Source organism: Paroedura picta, chromosome 10, assembly GCF_049243985.1.
Source record: "Paroedura picta isolate Pp20150507F chromosome 10, Ppicta_v3.0, whole genome shotgun sequence".
NCBI lineage: Eukaryota > Metazoa > Chordata > Lepidosauria > Squamata > Gekkonidae > Paroedura > Paroedura picta.
The window spans coordinates 30,556,349-30,573,339 of record NC_135378.1 but is presented as its reverse complement, the minus strand read 5'-3'; the positions used below and the strand labels follow the sequence as shown (position 1 = coordinate 30,573,339).

At 44.3% G+C, this 16,991-nt stretch overlaps 1 protein-coding gene across 8 annotated transcripts in view; it reads left to right on the top strand.

Moving 5' to 3' along the window:
• LNX1 (ligand of numb-protein X 1) overlaps positions 1-16,991 on the top strand; it is a 108,230-nt gene that overhangs the window by 24,883 nt on the left and 66,356 nt on the right. For 3 of the 8 annotated variants that reach the window (XM_077301937.1, XM_077301939.1, XM_077301938.1), the window contains exon 2: positions 1,108-1,579. The exons of 1 other annotated variant lie outside the window; for it this stretch is intronic. In XM_077301937.1, coding sequence (XP_077158052.1) covers positions 1,188-1,579 — 392 coding nt within the window. In that variant the 5' untranslated portion in view covers positions 1,108-1,187. Of the gene's footprint in view, positions 1-1,107; positions 1,580-9,852; positions 10,261-10,397; positions 10,787-16,991 lie in introns of those variants that run through there. 4 more of the 8 variants (XM_077301942.1, XM_077301940.1, XM_077301944.1 and 1 more) reach the window with 3 other exon arrangements.

Here is a 16,991-nt window from a genome sequence, read left to right as displayed (position 1 = left end):
CCCTGCCAGCTGCTGGAGAGCCACAGTTTAGCCACCCCTGCCACAGAAGCTAACTGGACAAATTGGGCCATTTACCATCTCTTAAACTAGCCTAACTCACAAGTTTGTTAATGTTAAGATAAAGTGAAGGAGAGGAGAACACCATTGTAACCCACTTTGGGTCCACTCTGGGAAGAAGAGCCTTGACCTGGATAGCTCAGGCAAGCTCAGTCCCATAAGATCTTGGAAGCTAAGCAGGGTCAACACTGGCTAGTATTGGGATGGGAGACCTTCAAGGATTTGGGTGGTGGTTCTTCAAGGGAACAGGAGGGTCACATGAAGGCAGGCAATGTCAAAAAGGGGGAAATGTGAGTGTAATGGGATCGAACCAGATTCCTCTGAGCTACCTAATGAGTTGATGGTGGTGTTGAGATTTAAACTATGGACTTTACTGCTCATGCAGTTAGGTATACTCCCCTACGCAGATCTCATGATACAAGCCTCTTATCTATATTTCTTTCTTATCTTTCTCCCTATCTACCTATAGAGCTGATCATGTCCTCCTCTAAACTATGCGGCAAACATTTTGGCATAACATGTGTGGTCTTTATATGAGCTTCTGTACATATCAGCAAGGCCTTTAAATCTTTTAGTAAATTTCCACTTCTGGCTACAGATTTGCTATCAATGGATTTGTGACAGCTGAAATCCAGTCTGCTTTCTGCCATGATTGGAGAAATCCTTGGTGTCCTTGCACAAAATTGAATTTCTCTTCAATTTTGTTGGTTGGTCAAAGCGAATTTGAAATACAGTACAGAGGACAGGTTGCATTGATTCCCCCAATTTTTTGGCTAATGATATTGTCATTTTCATAATTTGCCTGGATCTGCACTGACCAGTGATCTGACTCAGTATAAAACAGCTTCAGGCATCCAAGTCTCAATTCAAACAAACTTCATATAAGTTTATTTGAATTGTTGTTGCCTTATCTCTTTGTTTGACATGTTGGCTTTACCGAACAAGCTGGCTGAAGAAGACTGATTGAAATTTGTGCACTGTCTCCCAAAACTATCAGTCAGAAGTGTTGCTTTAAATTTAATTTTAGTCTGTTGTGGTGTTTCTCTACAGATTTGAAGACTTGTACAACTGCAGACAGTATTTTGGACAGAGCTCATTTTTCCCCTTTGGTGAGACAACAGAATTGAATCATGAGTCAAAAAGATCCACTTGAAGACACGGATATCTGCTCCGATCCCTTATGTTTAATCTGTGGCCAGTCACACTTACCAGAAGAAAACCATGCATACTGCTACACAGAAGAGGTGGATGATGATCTCATTTGCCACATCTGCCTGCAGCCCTTGCTTCAGCCACTGGACACGCCTTGTGGCCATACCTACTGCACAGTTTGCCTTACAGATTTCTTAGTAGAAAAAGACTTCTGCCCTGTGGACCGCAACATTCTTACCCTGCAGACTTGTAGAAAATCCAGCATATTGGTGCACAAACTCCTGGATAAGCTAATGGTTAGCTGCCCTTTCACAGAATACTGCTCAGAGGTCCTTCAACGCTGTGATCTTGAACAACATTTTCAAAATGGGTAAGTGGTTGTTTTTGTATGTGTGTGGATGCAATTCCTTCCTTCCTTCCAGCTGCAATGGGACAATACAATCGGACAGACAGCCTCTTCCCAAAAGGGACCTAGATGACATGTCAAGCTAAGGTTGACAGAGGACTCCCTATTTCCAGATGTAATCTAGGCATCCAGATTTAGAGATGAGCCCCAGCTGTAAATCTTATCTGTCAGGGAGAGTAGAACTTCACTGAGAACAGGAGGAATGCCATAGTATGAGATGATTCCAGAGAGATAGCTGTTAGTCGCCTGGAGGAAAATAAAGCAGAGGTCTGCCGGCATCTCAGACACAAAGCACATCATATGAGGTGGGCTTCCCAAAGGATGCAGTGGTGCAAGGTGTTGCAGACCGTGGATTCAGAGCCAAATATGCTTCAATACAGAACCAAACATGTTTCTTAAATAAAATGAAATCTTTAAGTTGAGGTCTCTTGGAGGGGTAGGTGGGATGTTAGAATAACCAGCATGTGAAGGGAATGGCAAGCAAATATATTTTTGATCTGAAAGGGTTCTTAGAGCTGCATCACAGAAAGGGAAATGATACAAGGGAACAGTTGTCAATAACCCAGATGTAATTCATGCATAAATTTAGGCTAGTGAACAAACATAGGGTGCTTGTGGGTGTAGTTAAAACTTATGGTGATCCTATCTATGTCACTTCCTAATAAATCACTCATTATAACCAGGGCTTGAGCTGCAGAAATACATGAATTATTACTCAGCATGTCAATTAGCAGCAATGCTCAGTTGTACGTTTTCAGTTCTGCAAATGGGTTTTCTTACACTGACTCTCTGTTGGTCTCTTGCCCTGAATTTTGATGTAGCTTGACACCTTCATTATAAAAGGTTGCTGACCCCTGTGGTCATCATTAGCAGGGGAAGAAGGAGTTGAATTGCATGGTACCAAGCCCATTTTTGTGTGCCCTAATTGGAATTAAGGATGGAGAATGTGGTTTTTTTTAAAAAATGGTGAAATGTATCTGAACTATATCTGTAAAACTGCTCATACTTTCTCACCTTGTTTGAATTCTAGGCACAAGCTAGGGTTTTATCTTAGCGATCGTTAATATCTTGTAACTTGAAAGACCAATATGTGTAAGTTTCAGATACACAAGGATGAGAGTGCTGATTTTATGTCTGTCCAGTGCAAACAGGTTCAGAAACATGGGAAAGAAATATTATTGACACTGGAGTGAATTCACCCTTCCTCCAAGGAGAGGTTACTCAAACTGTTATATGCATGCTTATACTGTGTAAAGGTGTTCCTCTGCTTGCATGGAGTAAACACATGTTTTATGGGCACTTACGTACTTGGCATCTTTAGTCTATGTACATGAAAGTCCAGGTTAAGATCAGTGCTTGAGAGAATAAGGATGGGAGGGCTCTTAAACAAACAAGGGTTTTATTTTATAATCAGGAAAAGAGACCAAATTAACCTCTGTAATACAGAAGAGGAATCAATAAAAATTACAGAAGGGAAAAAGCAAAGCAATAAATAACACACAAAAAAACATTCCCTAGAAAATCTTCTGCCTACTTAAAGGAAAAATAAACCCATAAAAGTCAGCAAGATACATGAGCTTCTTCTGAATAGAAGTGGAGAAAGGGGATTGGTCTGTCTTGATGAAGAAGTGGTGTTGGGAGCTGAGACGGTCCAGACAGAAGAAAGTGCCATGAAAGGACCATAGAGCAGAGAGTTGGGGTTGGAGAGATGAGGGCCCAATGTGAGGCTTGGGTTAACAGGATAGATAAAAGAGGTTACAAAGATTGGGGCTGGGGTAAGCTAGTTTAGTGCCTCTGGGATTCCAGCCCTTGAGTTATTTGATGTTATGGGGGAAACACTATCTTCTTCCAACCTTGAAAAGATGAGGCAGTGGCCAGAACCAGCTTTTGTTCTCGGCACACCAGGGGGGGAGGCATTTGGAAAGTTTTGAGCCCAAACTAGTGCCCAGGGGGTGCTGTAGGGCAGGGGTAGTCAACCTGTGGACCTCCAGATGTCCTGCATTTGCTGGCAGGGGCTCATGGGAATTGTAGTCCATGAACATCTGGAGGACCACAGGTTGACTACCCCTGCTGTAGGGGACAAAGTTAGATAAGAGTCAGTGGTTCCCTGGGTTGTCAGTCTTAGCAAAGACCTAGAGGTGCTTACTTCATTGTTCTTGCAATAAAAAGATTTTACTTCAACTAAGTGTTTATTGGGAGCAATCAACTGGACTCTGATAGTAGTGTTCCCCAATGTCCAGGCATACTGAGTCATCTTACTCCAACACCCTTTTGACATCAAAATTCACAGTGTTCAGGTTGTCTCACAAGCTCTAGTGTTTGTCTCTTGGTTGTGGCTTGGTAAATATGTCCACTGTCATTTTCTTGAGGGAAGAACAACTGCTTGCTTCTTGAAAACATCTTGCTCTGCAGGACCTTCATGTACTGGTTTTTGATACCAATGTGCCTTGTCCATGCACTGTTCTTTTTCTGAAAGAAAGAGGGCTATACAACACTGGTTATCCTCTAGTATTTGAACCAGCAAAGGTTCTTTAACATCAAAATCCTCCAGTATTAAGCCAGTCTACCTTTCTGCACTCTTCCAAAGCTGTTATTTGTTCTGCTTCAGCTGATGTGTGGGTGACTATTTCTTGTTTACAACTTGCCCAATTTATAGGACCGCCTCCATAGAAAGATACATAACCACTACAGAATATTAGATCTGATTTTCCTCTAGCTCCATCTGCATCAGCATGTCCGAATGGTGGGTGGCAGTCTTAGTTTTACATTTGCAGTGCTTTTTAAGTATCTCTCCAACCTTTTAACTGTAGTCCAATCCCTTCTGGTGGGTGTATGAACACAACTAGATAGGATACTTACAGCTGTTGCAGAATCAACTCTTGTCATTGCTAAGTAAAGAAACTTGCCAATTTCCGATCTGTACATCTTGTTGTCTGGCAGTGGTTCATTGGGTACCTTTTCTTTGTGGAAGCCAGATTACATTGGTATGAGTATTGGATTAATCCCTTCTAGATTCAGGTTTAGCAATAGTATCTTCTCCTTTTGACTAAGAGGATAGCTTCCATCCGGTTCTTGTTCAATGTGAATTCCCAAGTAAAAGTTTAGCAGTGCCTGGGATTTAACTTCTCTGTTTAGTCGGAATATAATTTCAGCCATCTTTTTTTACTTTCATAGCAAATAATCCGAGCCCACATAGGTCAGAATAAATGCCCCTCTTCCATTTTTGTCTCTACTGTAAAGACAGAGTTCAGCATTGTTTTGTCTAAAGTCTTCATTGAGTAGCATTTTGTTTATCTTGTCACTCCACACTTTCACAGATTGCTTGAGCCCATAAAATGCCCTTTCTGTGGTTTACAGACTGGATCAGCCTGTTTCAGCCTTTTGACCATGGAGGGGGGGAAGGGAGGAACGGTAACTATGCAAGAATTCCACCCCCAGGTCAATGGAAGGGGCCGGTCGGCTGCTTTCATGGCAATGCCGGGAAGAGTTTGAGGCCAAGTCCATTAAGGTAGGATACATAGGAAGGGCCAGGGAGCTCCCACAGAGCCATGGTTGAGAATCCCTGGACTAGAGGCTTATTTTTTTCACTGGTGTCTGTCTCCTGTATAACTCTTCCTCTATTTCACCATGTGAAAAGGCAGTCATAGCAGTTTCTCCCCAGTGTCGATAGGGAAGCCCCAAATCACTCAGCATGTGTCTAACCACGTAATTTACAGAGCAATTATTGCATTTAGCAGCTTGCTTCTGTCCTGCCAGGTGGAGAATAGAGGTGCGCAATTTTTCTCCCCTTGGTATTTTCCAGTTCAGGTCTATTGGGCCCTTAAAATTAAAAGTTTCCTGGGAAAAAAACAGGATTGTAATGCAGGTAAAATATTCAAATCTGGTATTTTTTTTTTTTAGAAATCTTGAACTTGGGGTGAAGGTGGAGGTCCAATACATCTGAACCACAAACCACCAAGGTAAAAAAGTTGTGGTTGGCTGCTAAAAACAGCTGGGAGTTGGCTCTACCAGGCTTTGGCAGGCAGTCGCTTTAAACTGGACTGCCAGCCCTGCAGGGAGAATTCTTCATGCAGGCTTGGCTGGGGCTAAGAAAACCTAGTGGGAGTCAGCAGGGAGGAAAACATAATGGAAATGGCCACCCCTCTTAAGAAAGCTAACAATGCAGTCCTATGCAGAATTACAGGATAGAAGACCACTGAAGAAGACTCTGCAGAGGAAGAGAAGAGCTGTTTTTGTACCCTGCTTTTTATTACCCAAAGGAGTCTCAAAGCGTCATATAATCACCTATCTTTTCTCCCTCCCCATAACAGGAACCCTGTGAAGTAGCTCTGAAAGAGCTCTGAGAGAACTGTGACTCAGCTGGGGCCTGACTAGGACTCTGCTGAGCATCCCATTTTAGACTTCTGCCCAGGAGCTGATCCTGCAGGGAGAACTCTCCACACAGGCTTGGCTGGGGCTAGCAAAATCTTGTGGGGGTCCAGGGGGGGGAGGAAGACTTGGTGAAAAGGGTCACCCCTCTTAAGGAAGCTAACAATGCAGTCCTGTGCAGAATGACATTTTCCTAAGCCCGTTGGCTCCCGTGGACGTAGAGGAGCGTCACTCTTTTTTGGATTGCACTTGTGCTTTTGGAATTGTGGTTAGATGCAGACTTCTGTCCGTTGTCAGTATTATGTCTGAGAAATAGTTTTCATATAGAGATCCTGGCACCTGTTTGGCAGCATACGGAGCCAGGCCTGAGGGGCAAAACAAATGGTTTGCCTTCAGGCTCAGCAGCAAGGCATCCCCGAGCGAGTTGTTTCATTTTCACATAACGTCCTGCCGCCTCAGCTTGTCTCACCTGGGAAACACTAACATTATTCTTTCCCATCAAGTAGGATGAATGGCTGCGAGGCTAAATTTAAGGGTGATAAAGAATCGGAAATGGACTAAGTGCTATTTTTGCAGTGACATTTTCTGTATGCCTGAGGTTTTGATGCTACTGTTGACTCCCTTAGATGCCATAGAAACAACATTTGGCCTCAGGCAGAAGAAGAAGAAGAAGAAGAAGAGTTGGTTCTTTAAAAAAAATTTTTTTTTAATTTTCATAAAGATAGAAATATAGAAATAAGGCAGATAGTATAAATTGGTAATACAAAGAACAATAAAATAAAGTCTTCATTTGTTACACTTAAACCTCCTCCATTAAGTCCCCTTTTAGTTTATCTTCTTAAATAATTCATTGCTCTTGAAACACCTCTTCTGTTTTTCCATTAACTATCAATGTCAATTTGGCCATCTTTGCAAAGTCCGTTAGTTTGTTCAGCTAGTCTTCTATCGAAGGTAATTCTTGAGTTTTCCCTTTCTTGGCCAAAGTCTTGCTGCCGTCGTCACGTAGAAGAATAACCTTTGAATTTGGGCTGGGAGACACTGCGGAGATATACTTTAGATTCAGCTTTCATAGGAAATCTGAGACCCCACATTTTCTGCACAATGGTATGAACTTTTGCCCAAAATTTATAAACTTTTTCACATTTCCACCACATATGAAAAAAGGAACCTACTTTAGCATCACATTTCCAACATTTGTTATCACAGTTTTTAGCAATTTTAGCAATCATTTTTAGTGTCACATACCACCTGTAAAACATTTTATACTTTCTGTTGGCTATACATGTAACCTTGTTGCAGTGATTGCATAGAAAATTAGGTTTTTAACACAGTCAAAGAGCCTTCCTGACAGATATTGAACACCATATTTGTGTTGAAGAGTTGGTTCTTATATGCCGCTTTTCTCTACCCGAAGGAGGCTCAAAGCGGCTTACAATCACCTCCCCTTTCCTCTCCCCACAACAGACACCCTGTGATGTAGGTGAGGCTGAGAGAGCCCTAATATCACTGCTCGGTCAGAACAGTTTTATCAGTGCCGTACTGAGCCCAAGGTCACCAAGCTGGCTGCATGTGGGGGAGTGCAAAATTGAATCCGGCATGCCAGATTAGAAGTCCGCATTCCTAACCACTACACCAAGCTGGCTCAGAAGATGGTTCTGGAGTGATTACAGCTTTTTCCATACCTCCAATCCCAACCCGCCACTCAGTGTCAGGGGAGGGAAGGTAGCATGGTAGAGCCAACTTGGTGTTAACCAAGAATAGTGTCCTCTAGTACGAGCTTAATTCACCACTCCTCCTCCACATGCAGCCAGCTAGGTGATCTTGGGCCTGTCACAGTTCTCCCAGAGCTCTCTCAGTCTTACCTATCTCTTACCTGTTGTGGGGAGAGGAAGAGAATTGTAAGACACTTTGAGACTCTTTCGGATAGTAAAAAGCAGGGTACAAATACCCAGCTATTTCTTCAGAGATGCCATGAATTGGTCTTGAAGCCTTCTAGGGGGTAGCCTCAAACCCCAGAAAGTTTCACTTCTAGGCTTCCTGGCTACTGTTTGGAAGCACCCTCAGGACAGTCCAGATGGCTTGTATTTAAAAGAAATAATAATTGGGAGTGATTCAGTTCTGCAGTCTTTGCAATCTGGTCATGTGGAATTATTATTTATTCTTGATGCTAGAAGTGGGAAGAAAAGAGGATGTGGAATAGTTTGGTTTCTAATGAAGCCAGAGTGATTTTTTGAGTCCATTTGCCATCTTTGCATCAGCTATAGACTCAAATTAGACATTTGCACTCTTGAAGTTATTAGTCAGGTATCAATCATTACCTATAATTGAGGTACGATAAATGCAGTAATAAATGTGATCTAATAATAGATATGACATACTGTCAAAACAGGGTTCCTGTTCTATAGCTATGTGCACTTCCCAAATGCAGGGGCCGGCCCAGCCTTAGAGAGCCTGTTTCCATCTCCAAGCCTTGCTAAGGCCTGATAACTGTTTATGAAACTTGGAGTAGATGGCAGATCCTTGGAGAGACATCCTCTTCCAGGAACAAGCAAAGTCTCCAAAGGGTGTCTTTACAAATGCCTGTTTCCCAGGCTCAGCTCCAATAACCAGCTCTGGTCCTTTGAAGTTGTGCTATTTCCCTTTAGCCTTGCCCAGAGGCAGTATCATGTTCCTCTACCAGCTGAACCCTCAAGCTCAGAAGAACTTGTTTCCAGCTAGCCAGCCAGGATGAAAATAGAAACATTATTCTTTTCTCTTCGCTCGCAATGGTGCTGTGACCCTTCTCTGTTCTGGAACTTATTTTCATCCATTGGGCAAACAAAAAGATAGTTTTAGATTGGCCCCATCCCAACCACCATGCCAGGCTCCTAATGCATTGAACAACTGCTGGGAGCAATTGGGGAGCTGGCACAGCTGCTTCCAGGAGTAACGAGAAAAGAAAAACCGCACCAGTCACAGGAGATAAAAACAGGGCCAAAGTCAATGGTGCGGAATCAGGTACAAATATTTTTTATTACTTAGCTATCAAAATAATCCTGACACGTTTCACCATCAAGGTTCATCAGGGCAATCTTGCAGTTGTTCAAAGAAGAATAACAGAATGCGGCAGCTGGACAGATACATCACAGATGCTTTAAGCCAGGGGTAGCCTAACTGTGGCTCTCCACATGTCTGTGGACTACAATTCCCATGAGCCCATGGACATCTGGAGAGCCACAATTTGGCCTTGCCTGCTTTAGACTGATCCTGCATTGAGCAGGGGGTTGGACCAGATGGCCTGTGTGGCCCCTTCCAACTCTATGATTCTGTGAATGACTGCAAGACAAACTGATGCCCCCGACAAAGCCTGTTGATAAAACCCACAGGGAATTTTTGGATATTTAACTCGATAATAAAAATAGATGTTTTACCTGATTTTGCACCAACAGCCTTGGCCCTGATTTTTATCTCCTGCTTCCAGGAGCAAAACACATTGAAGCCTAGGCCATGGGGGAAGACCAGGCATTGGGCTTTATTGGGGGATTCGCATTCCCAGTTTGCTGTTGAGCTGCTGACAGAAGAAGCTGTTGTCAAGAACACCTTGAAAATTGCATTGTTCTGCCACAGAGTTTAGATTTAGATGAAGGCAAGCAGACAGAAGAGAGAGTCTGCAAGGTTGACCTCCCACCTCCCTTGTTTTGCATGTAAGTTGCATGATCCCTTTTCTCAGAAAGGAGAGAGAAAGAAGAAGAATTCAGAACAACCTGGTGTGCTCCTCCCACCCCCACTTCACCAGGATGCTTTCCCAAGACTACCCCTTGACTAAACCTTTTGCATTTTAATGTTATTTGTCATGCTGTACACAGCGGCCGGGATGCTAAAATTAGGACTGAGCAGGATAATGTTGAAAGTGGCAGCCTGAACGGCCATGTCGTTCTTTTAAAAATCTGCTTGTCTTTCTCAATTTTGCAGCGTGGATGTGCTTGCTAGCAAAGCTCACCCAGGCTAGATTGGATTCTGGAGACTGGGGATCTCGCAGTTTCATAGCTCTCTCCCTCCTTCCATCTGGTTGCATCTGATCAGGGAGCTTCCTGTCTGAGCGCACGAAGGGCAGTCCGTGTCTGGATGCACCCTGCCTGCTCCTGACCTGCAGGTGGTCCCCCTTCTGCCATACTCAGGTGGGATTTCTACCGTCTTCTCTAGTGCAGCTGAGCTCATGATAACGCATCTGCCTTGAACCAGTGATGTAAATGTACCAGCTGCTTCCGAAGAACCATTCTGGAGAGTCCAGGAGGCAGGTCTGTTTTCTGTGCATCATCCTATTCTCTCTCTCTCTCTCTCTCTCTTTCTTTGTGTGTGTGTGTTTTTTATACATATATATGCAGCAGATAAGTCACTGCCTCTCATTCCACCAACCATGCTGTGCTCTCCCTAAACCCACACGTCTAACCTTCCATCTGAGAATCAGATCAAGTAATCCTCTTACAGGTCAAATGATTTTTCTCCCCCCCCCCCTCCAGCGTAGCTTCATTTAAATGATTTGGACTTAATGCATAACGTGCTCCTGGTTGTGTTGACATGCAAAAGCTCATTTGAGAAGGGGAGAGGGGCTGGAATTGGCTGTCAATTTTTTTGTAATCAACACGAAGTTCTGTGTCCCATCACAGAGAAACAGAGAGAGAGAGAAGGGGCCAAAAGGAGTCCCAGCGGCACTTAATCCTTGATCCTGGCAATGAAGGCTCTTCTGTTGTTGGTGCTACCTTGGCTAAGTCCTGCAAACTACATAGACAATGTGGGGAATCTGCATTTCCTGTACTCAGAGCTGTGAGTACTCACAGTTGTGATGTTGTGGTGGTGTCTCTGTGTTGTGGTCTCTGTGTTGTGTATTTAAGGCGAGGGAAAAAGGGGGAGGAATCCCCTTTGATCTCCCTCTTTGGTACCTGTATGCATGTGTGGACGTCTAAGAGAATAAGCTTGCCAGCAGGGATGAGCATAATCTGAGAGACTCAAAGCAGAAATCTCTCTTTTGCACTTTCTCCTTTGCGAAGGGCTGCAAACTGACTGAGACAAGCCCAATGTTTTCCTTGTTCCCTTACCTTTTTTCTGAGCTTTAAAAAAAACCTGCATTTAAAGGGACTTTGGCCCTTTTCGTTTGGGAATCAGGTTGGTTTCTGGAAATATGTTCAAGCAAATGTAAAAGCACCCTGTAGATAAATGGTTGTCCATACAGATGTGTTTTCTCTGTGGTTGAGAAGCTTTTCACAATGCAGAATTGGGGCAGGAGAGAATATGTTGGGGGCATGGCAAATATATCCCGCCCCTGCCTGAAGTCGGGATGTGAATTTCCTCTAACACTATTTTATTTTGAATAGACTTAACATAATCAACATCTCGTTGGTGTGCACATGTGAGAGTGTAGTGTGAATGTGGTTTCCCCTGGCTTGAAATAAATATATTTGGGAGTCTAGTCTGTAAACAGTGCTCATTCAGTGAGCGTGTACCTGTCATGACAAATAGATATTTATGGCTTGAGGAGAGGCATGCATACTCTGGAAAATATGAGCTGAAGTGAGATGGACTGAGAACAATGCTAACATGCACATGGTACGTGCATCCTGTCATCCCAGAAATGATAATGTGCTTCAGTTAGGCACATGCATGCGCCATGCATATCCCGACGTTAAGCGTTATGACGGCAAAACTGAGATGATTCTGGCAGAATTTGTAGTATGGGCGGGGGGGGGGGAGTGATGTAAAAAGCAGCTATGAATAATGCAGGGACCTGTTTACAAGGAGAAACTCTAGTCTAGATTTCCGTATGGCTCATGTAATCTTTTATTTTTTATAAACTCTCCTTTAAAGAAAAATAAAGAAGCCAGGTTATTATGTGTTTCCACGTTAGCTAATTTGAAAAACAATGGTGACTAGGAGTAAACAGACTGCCGCCGAGCAGTGAGATCAAACCAGCCTAAATGAACTTTCGTAAGGGAGGCAATGGCATCTGGGACAGCCAGTTTCCAGGAAAACAAACGGATGAGATTAATCGGAGCGTGCACACAGAGAACTCCCCCTTGCCGCTGTGTCCTGGGGAATTCTGATTCATTCCTGTCAAACAGAGAGAGGGCTCCCGGTGTACAGTAGCCACTCAACTTGAATCCATTTCACCCTCTAACCTACAAAATTGTTAGCTGCCGCTTGATTGCTATTCTTGTTGACATGCTCTTTACCCACTTGGTTTATTATTGGATGGCCACGTCCAATTATCAGCAATCTACAGTGGTGCACTTGACGGGGGGGAGGGGGGCCAGGCAAACAGAGTCGCTTGTGAATTGGGTCAGAGCACACACACAACAAAGACAGGCATGAATTCAGCAAATCTGGGCTGTGATAGTTTGCTACTGCTGAAGAGGAGATGGAGCATCTAGGCTTGTTTTTAGATTTGATCTATCCTGATGCTCCTGGATGCTGCATGGCGGAGATACGGTTTGTTGAGCCAGAACGCTGTGCTTACTTGGATCTGAGTCTCCCGTTTTTTCTTTCTAGTGAATGAATGGGGCAGCACGTGGGCTTTGCATTATAGGTGTTTAATGTCCTGCCTTGTATAGATTGGAACGCTCTTGTTCAACATACCCAGCTCTGTGGGTACAAACGTATTAGTCATTCCTTTTGCTCCGGGAAGTTTGCCTGGCCTCAACTAGGGCCAGGGCCTTTTTGGTACTGGCCCCAACCTGGTGGAATGAGCTCCCAGAAGAGCTGAGGGCCAATGATGGGATTAGAGGGGGGTGGGAAGGGGAGTGTCCTTGGGTGGGCATGTACTTTCCAACCATATTCTTCATAATCACATCACTTCTGGGGTTTCTCAAAGCCTGAAGAATGTTTCAGGGGTTTATCAACGATAAGAAAGTTGAGAAAGGCTGACTGAAGGTTTGGCGCAGTTTAAGGTTTTGTCTTGCCACAATATTGTTGCTGAAGGCAGGTAGTGTTGAGTCTTCTCAGATGCATATTTTGTTGTCCTATTGATCCTATACTCTTAAAAAAAAAGAACTACTGAAAGACGAATGAATTCCCCGACACAGCTTATTGGTGAAACATGTAGGGAATTTTTTGGATATTTAACTGAGTAATAATATTATATATTTTACCCAGTGTTGTAGCATTGGCCTTGGCCTCTTTTAATCTCCTGTGACTGGTGTGGCTCTTTATTTTCTTGCCCTGTTGCAAGCTGGCAAAGCAAGAACACTGTCTTGAACTTAGCTGCCCAACAGGAGGAAAGGTAACTTCTGAAGATTTGCAGGACCTTGGAAAGCTCCTAGGGGAAAATAAAAAATTGACCTGCCAAGGTCCAAAAATGAAATGAGCTTGGCCTGGTGACTCTCAGATGCCGGCTCTGAAATGAAGCTATAGGACAGTGTGGTGTGCTGCTCTAGAGTGAACTTCCGTTTGGGCCCTCAGCCATTTCTGCTGGGGACAAAAAGTGCGAATAACCTCATGTAATCATTATGACATGATGATGATGATGATGATGATGATGATGATGATGATGATGATGATGATGATGATGATGATGATGATGATTATGTCATCTGTTCAGTTGTGTCTGACCCTCAGGGATTCTATAGAAAAGTCTCCACCATGCGCCCCTGTCTCTGATTGCTTCTTTTAGTAGGTTCATGGTCATCCCTGTATCGACTTTGAGCATGTAAAGCCAGCGGATCTTTTGGCCACCACGTTTCCTTTTGCCGCTGACCATGCCGACCATTAATGATTCTTCTAGCGAGTTTGATCACATGATGTGTCCAAAGTAAGTGAGCTTTAGCCGTAATAGCTTCCCTTCTAATGACATAGTTGGTTTGCTCCTCTCTAAAACTATCTTGTTGGTAACCTTAGCTATCCATGGTATTCACAGCATTTGTCTCCAAGATTATGGCATATTCCGCACCTTATCTGATCATTCTGTGTTGCCCCTTCCAAAGTTGTGGTCTCATAATTCCTTCTGTTCAGGAATATGCTGGAGCAGTTCATTCTCACAATGCAGGTCTAGCAAGTTCTGCGGCTATAAGGTCTACGGAGAAGATGATCTTTGGCTTGAAGGTCTCTGTTAGCAGGGGTGGGTGTTGGAATGGTCAAAGGGATGGGGCTACCAGTTGTGGATGCAATGTTGTACTGGTCATATCCCAAACTCAGTAGCCTTTGTCATTTTGGGTATTATTTATCATATGGCATGTGTGTAATATAGCTAGAAGATCTTGTCTGGCAGCCAGGCAATAGACAATGCCTGCCCCTGTGTCACAACCATGGTATTCCTGGGAGGTCGCCCTTCCAAGGGATAGCCAGGGCAGACCCTGCTTAGTTCCAAGATCTGAGGAATTGGGCTTAATTAATTGGGCTTAAATTAATTAATTGGGCTTAATTAATTGGGCTTAAATTAATCCAGTAAGTGCAATTGCAGATCACTGTACTTCACACATATGCATAAATAAACATTCTTGAAGACGTGTAGACCTATCCCAGGGGCAATAATCGTACTTTAAACGCTATTAAGGAGCCTCTTGTGGTGCATGGTGGTAAAACATGCTGTCTGAAGCTCTGACCATGGGGCTGGGAGTTCAATCCCAGCAGCCGGCTCAAGGTTGACTCAGCCTTCCATCCTTCCGAGGTCGGTAAAATGAGTACCCAGCTTGCTGGGGGATAAACGGTAATGACTGGGGAAGGCACTGGCAAACCACCCCGTATTGAGACTGCCAAGAAAACACTAGCGGGTGTCACCCCAAGGGTCAGACATGACTCGGTGCTTGTACAGGGGATACCTTTACCTTTAAATGCTATTAAGTATTCAATTATTACTCAGTTTCTAGACTATTAAGTCAGTTGTGTACTGCAGCCTGCATTTCTTGTTCTTCCTCTCCCCCACCTTTTCTTGCTGATGATTCAGTGAGCTTCCCTTGCCACTTTTACCTTTTGCATTTAGAGCCAGCCCAGAGACCTGAGCTGTTGAACCATAAAGGTGTTGTCAAGCAAGTTCAGTGAATCCCTGTGATCTGCAGGGAAATTCTGCTGAGCTCTGGGCGTGGGGCTTGTTTTTGTCCTGCTTGTGTATCCCAAGCAAAAACTGCAAGACACTATTTTGCTCGAGGCCACTGATGTTATGCAATGGTTTATCTTGTATTATTTCTTTCCTGCTCAATGACACCACTTCGCTAAAACTCTGTTTCTCTTTTTCTTGAGTGTTTTTTGAAAACAACAAGAAAACATTCCTATGGACTGTGGGATAGATGCAATTTAAATGGAAGCACATCTTCTCTCTCTGCTTATGTGAAAAGCTCTTGTCTTTTATAGGAAGCATCTGGCTCTAACCGTTGTCATGTCATGGGTAGCGTTTGCATGTGGCTCCTTCTGTGGCAGGTTTCTGAAGTGCTAGCATCTGGCAAAGTCCACGTGGGGCAGGATTTCTATCCCCAACTGTGAGAATGGAGCTTGCAGCTGAGTTTAGGCACAGCAAAGCCAAAGGGTAACCCTGTAACTGTGGCTGGCCCAAAGGTCCCTGCCCATAAATAAGCAATACCTCAGTTGTGGTTGTATTTTGGGTCAGTTGCATGAAGAAAACTGCAGTGCATGCTTCCAGTTACATAAAGCGTCTTCATGGAACAGGGACCGGCTCTATCAGTTCCTGGCAAAGAGGACGGGGTGTTGGGTTTGGCACAGGCAGGACCTGGCTTCAAACCACCACTTGGCCCTGCGGTCCCCATCTCACATTCTAATGAACCTCCTGGGTGTAGGAACTGTTGGACGGAACACAGCCCTAAAGGAAGGGCGGAGCAGAAACAAGGCCAATAAAACGAATGGCCAGTTTGCATCAAGGAAAGGCTGCGAAGGAGACTGTGAGGAACACTGACACAGAGATAGCCAAATAGGAATGGCATAATTCAGGCAACCCATTCATTACACGCTGGGCAGGATCTGGCAGGGAAAAGAGCAACAGGTGACTTAATGGGTCCGGGTAGCCCATTACTTATCTGAGTTTGTGTAAATCCCAAAGCCAAAGGTCCATATGTCCATGGACTAGGATGCATGTTGGGAAACACCCTAAATGTCAGAGCCAGTATAACGTTACTTATAAGAGAGCCACCTTGGTGCTGTGGTTAAGAGTGGCAGCTTCTAATCTGGCAAACTGGGTTTGATTCCCCACTCTTCCACATGCAGCCAGCTGAGTAACCTTGGGCTAGTCACAATCCTGATAGGGCTGTTTTCAGAGAAGGTCCTGTCAGAGCTCTCTCAGCTCCACCTACCTCATAATGTGTATGTTGTGAGTAGAGGAAGGGAAGGTCATCGTAAGCCACTTAGAGACTCCTTCAGACGGTGAGAAGCAGAGTTTAAAACCAACTCTTCTTCTCCTTCCTTATAAGAAGCTGTCCAAGATGAAGTTAGTCTAACCTTCCCAGCCCACTCTCTTCCTCCCAAGAGAGGACTCTCCAAAGCCTCTAGCAGGGGTGCCTTTCCAGTTCTGCCACCTGATTCGGATGCCTCATGCATGCTCATCATATTGAGAGCTGGCCCTTCCCTGAGGGTCTTGTCCTAGCACTGTTGCTACTGGCCAATCTGCCTGAGTATCTGGCTAGTCAAAGCGTCCCTGTGTTTGTGTAGCTGACTGCTCAATAGAGACTCTCCTCGGAGGTCCATCAGTGCACCTGCCTTGGAGTCAGGAGGCAAAGAGAGGAAGATGGACTGGCAAAGAACTGCAGGCATGGGGTGCCATGAAAAAAGCCATCCTGGAATGGCACTGAGCTACTTGAGTGCATCAGCCAGTGCATCAGCTAACTCACCCAGTCCGGCTGCATTACAGTCGGCGTGGTCTCATGGTGGCCTCTAATATGGAGAGCTGGGTTTGATTCCCCACTCCTCCTCCACATGCAACTAGCTGGGTGACCTTGGGTCCATCACAGGTCTTTTAGAGCTCTCACAGCCCCACCTACCTCCCAGGGTGTCTGTTGTGGGGAGAGGAAGGAAATGGTGATCGTGATCTGCTGTGAGA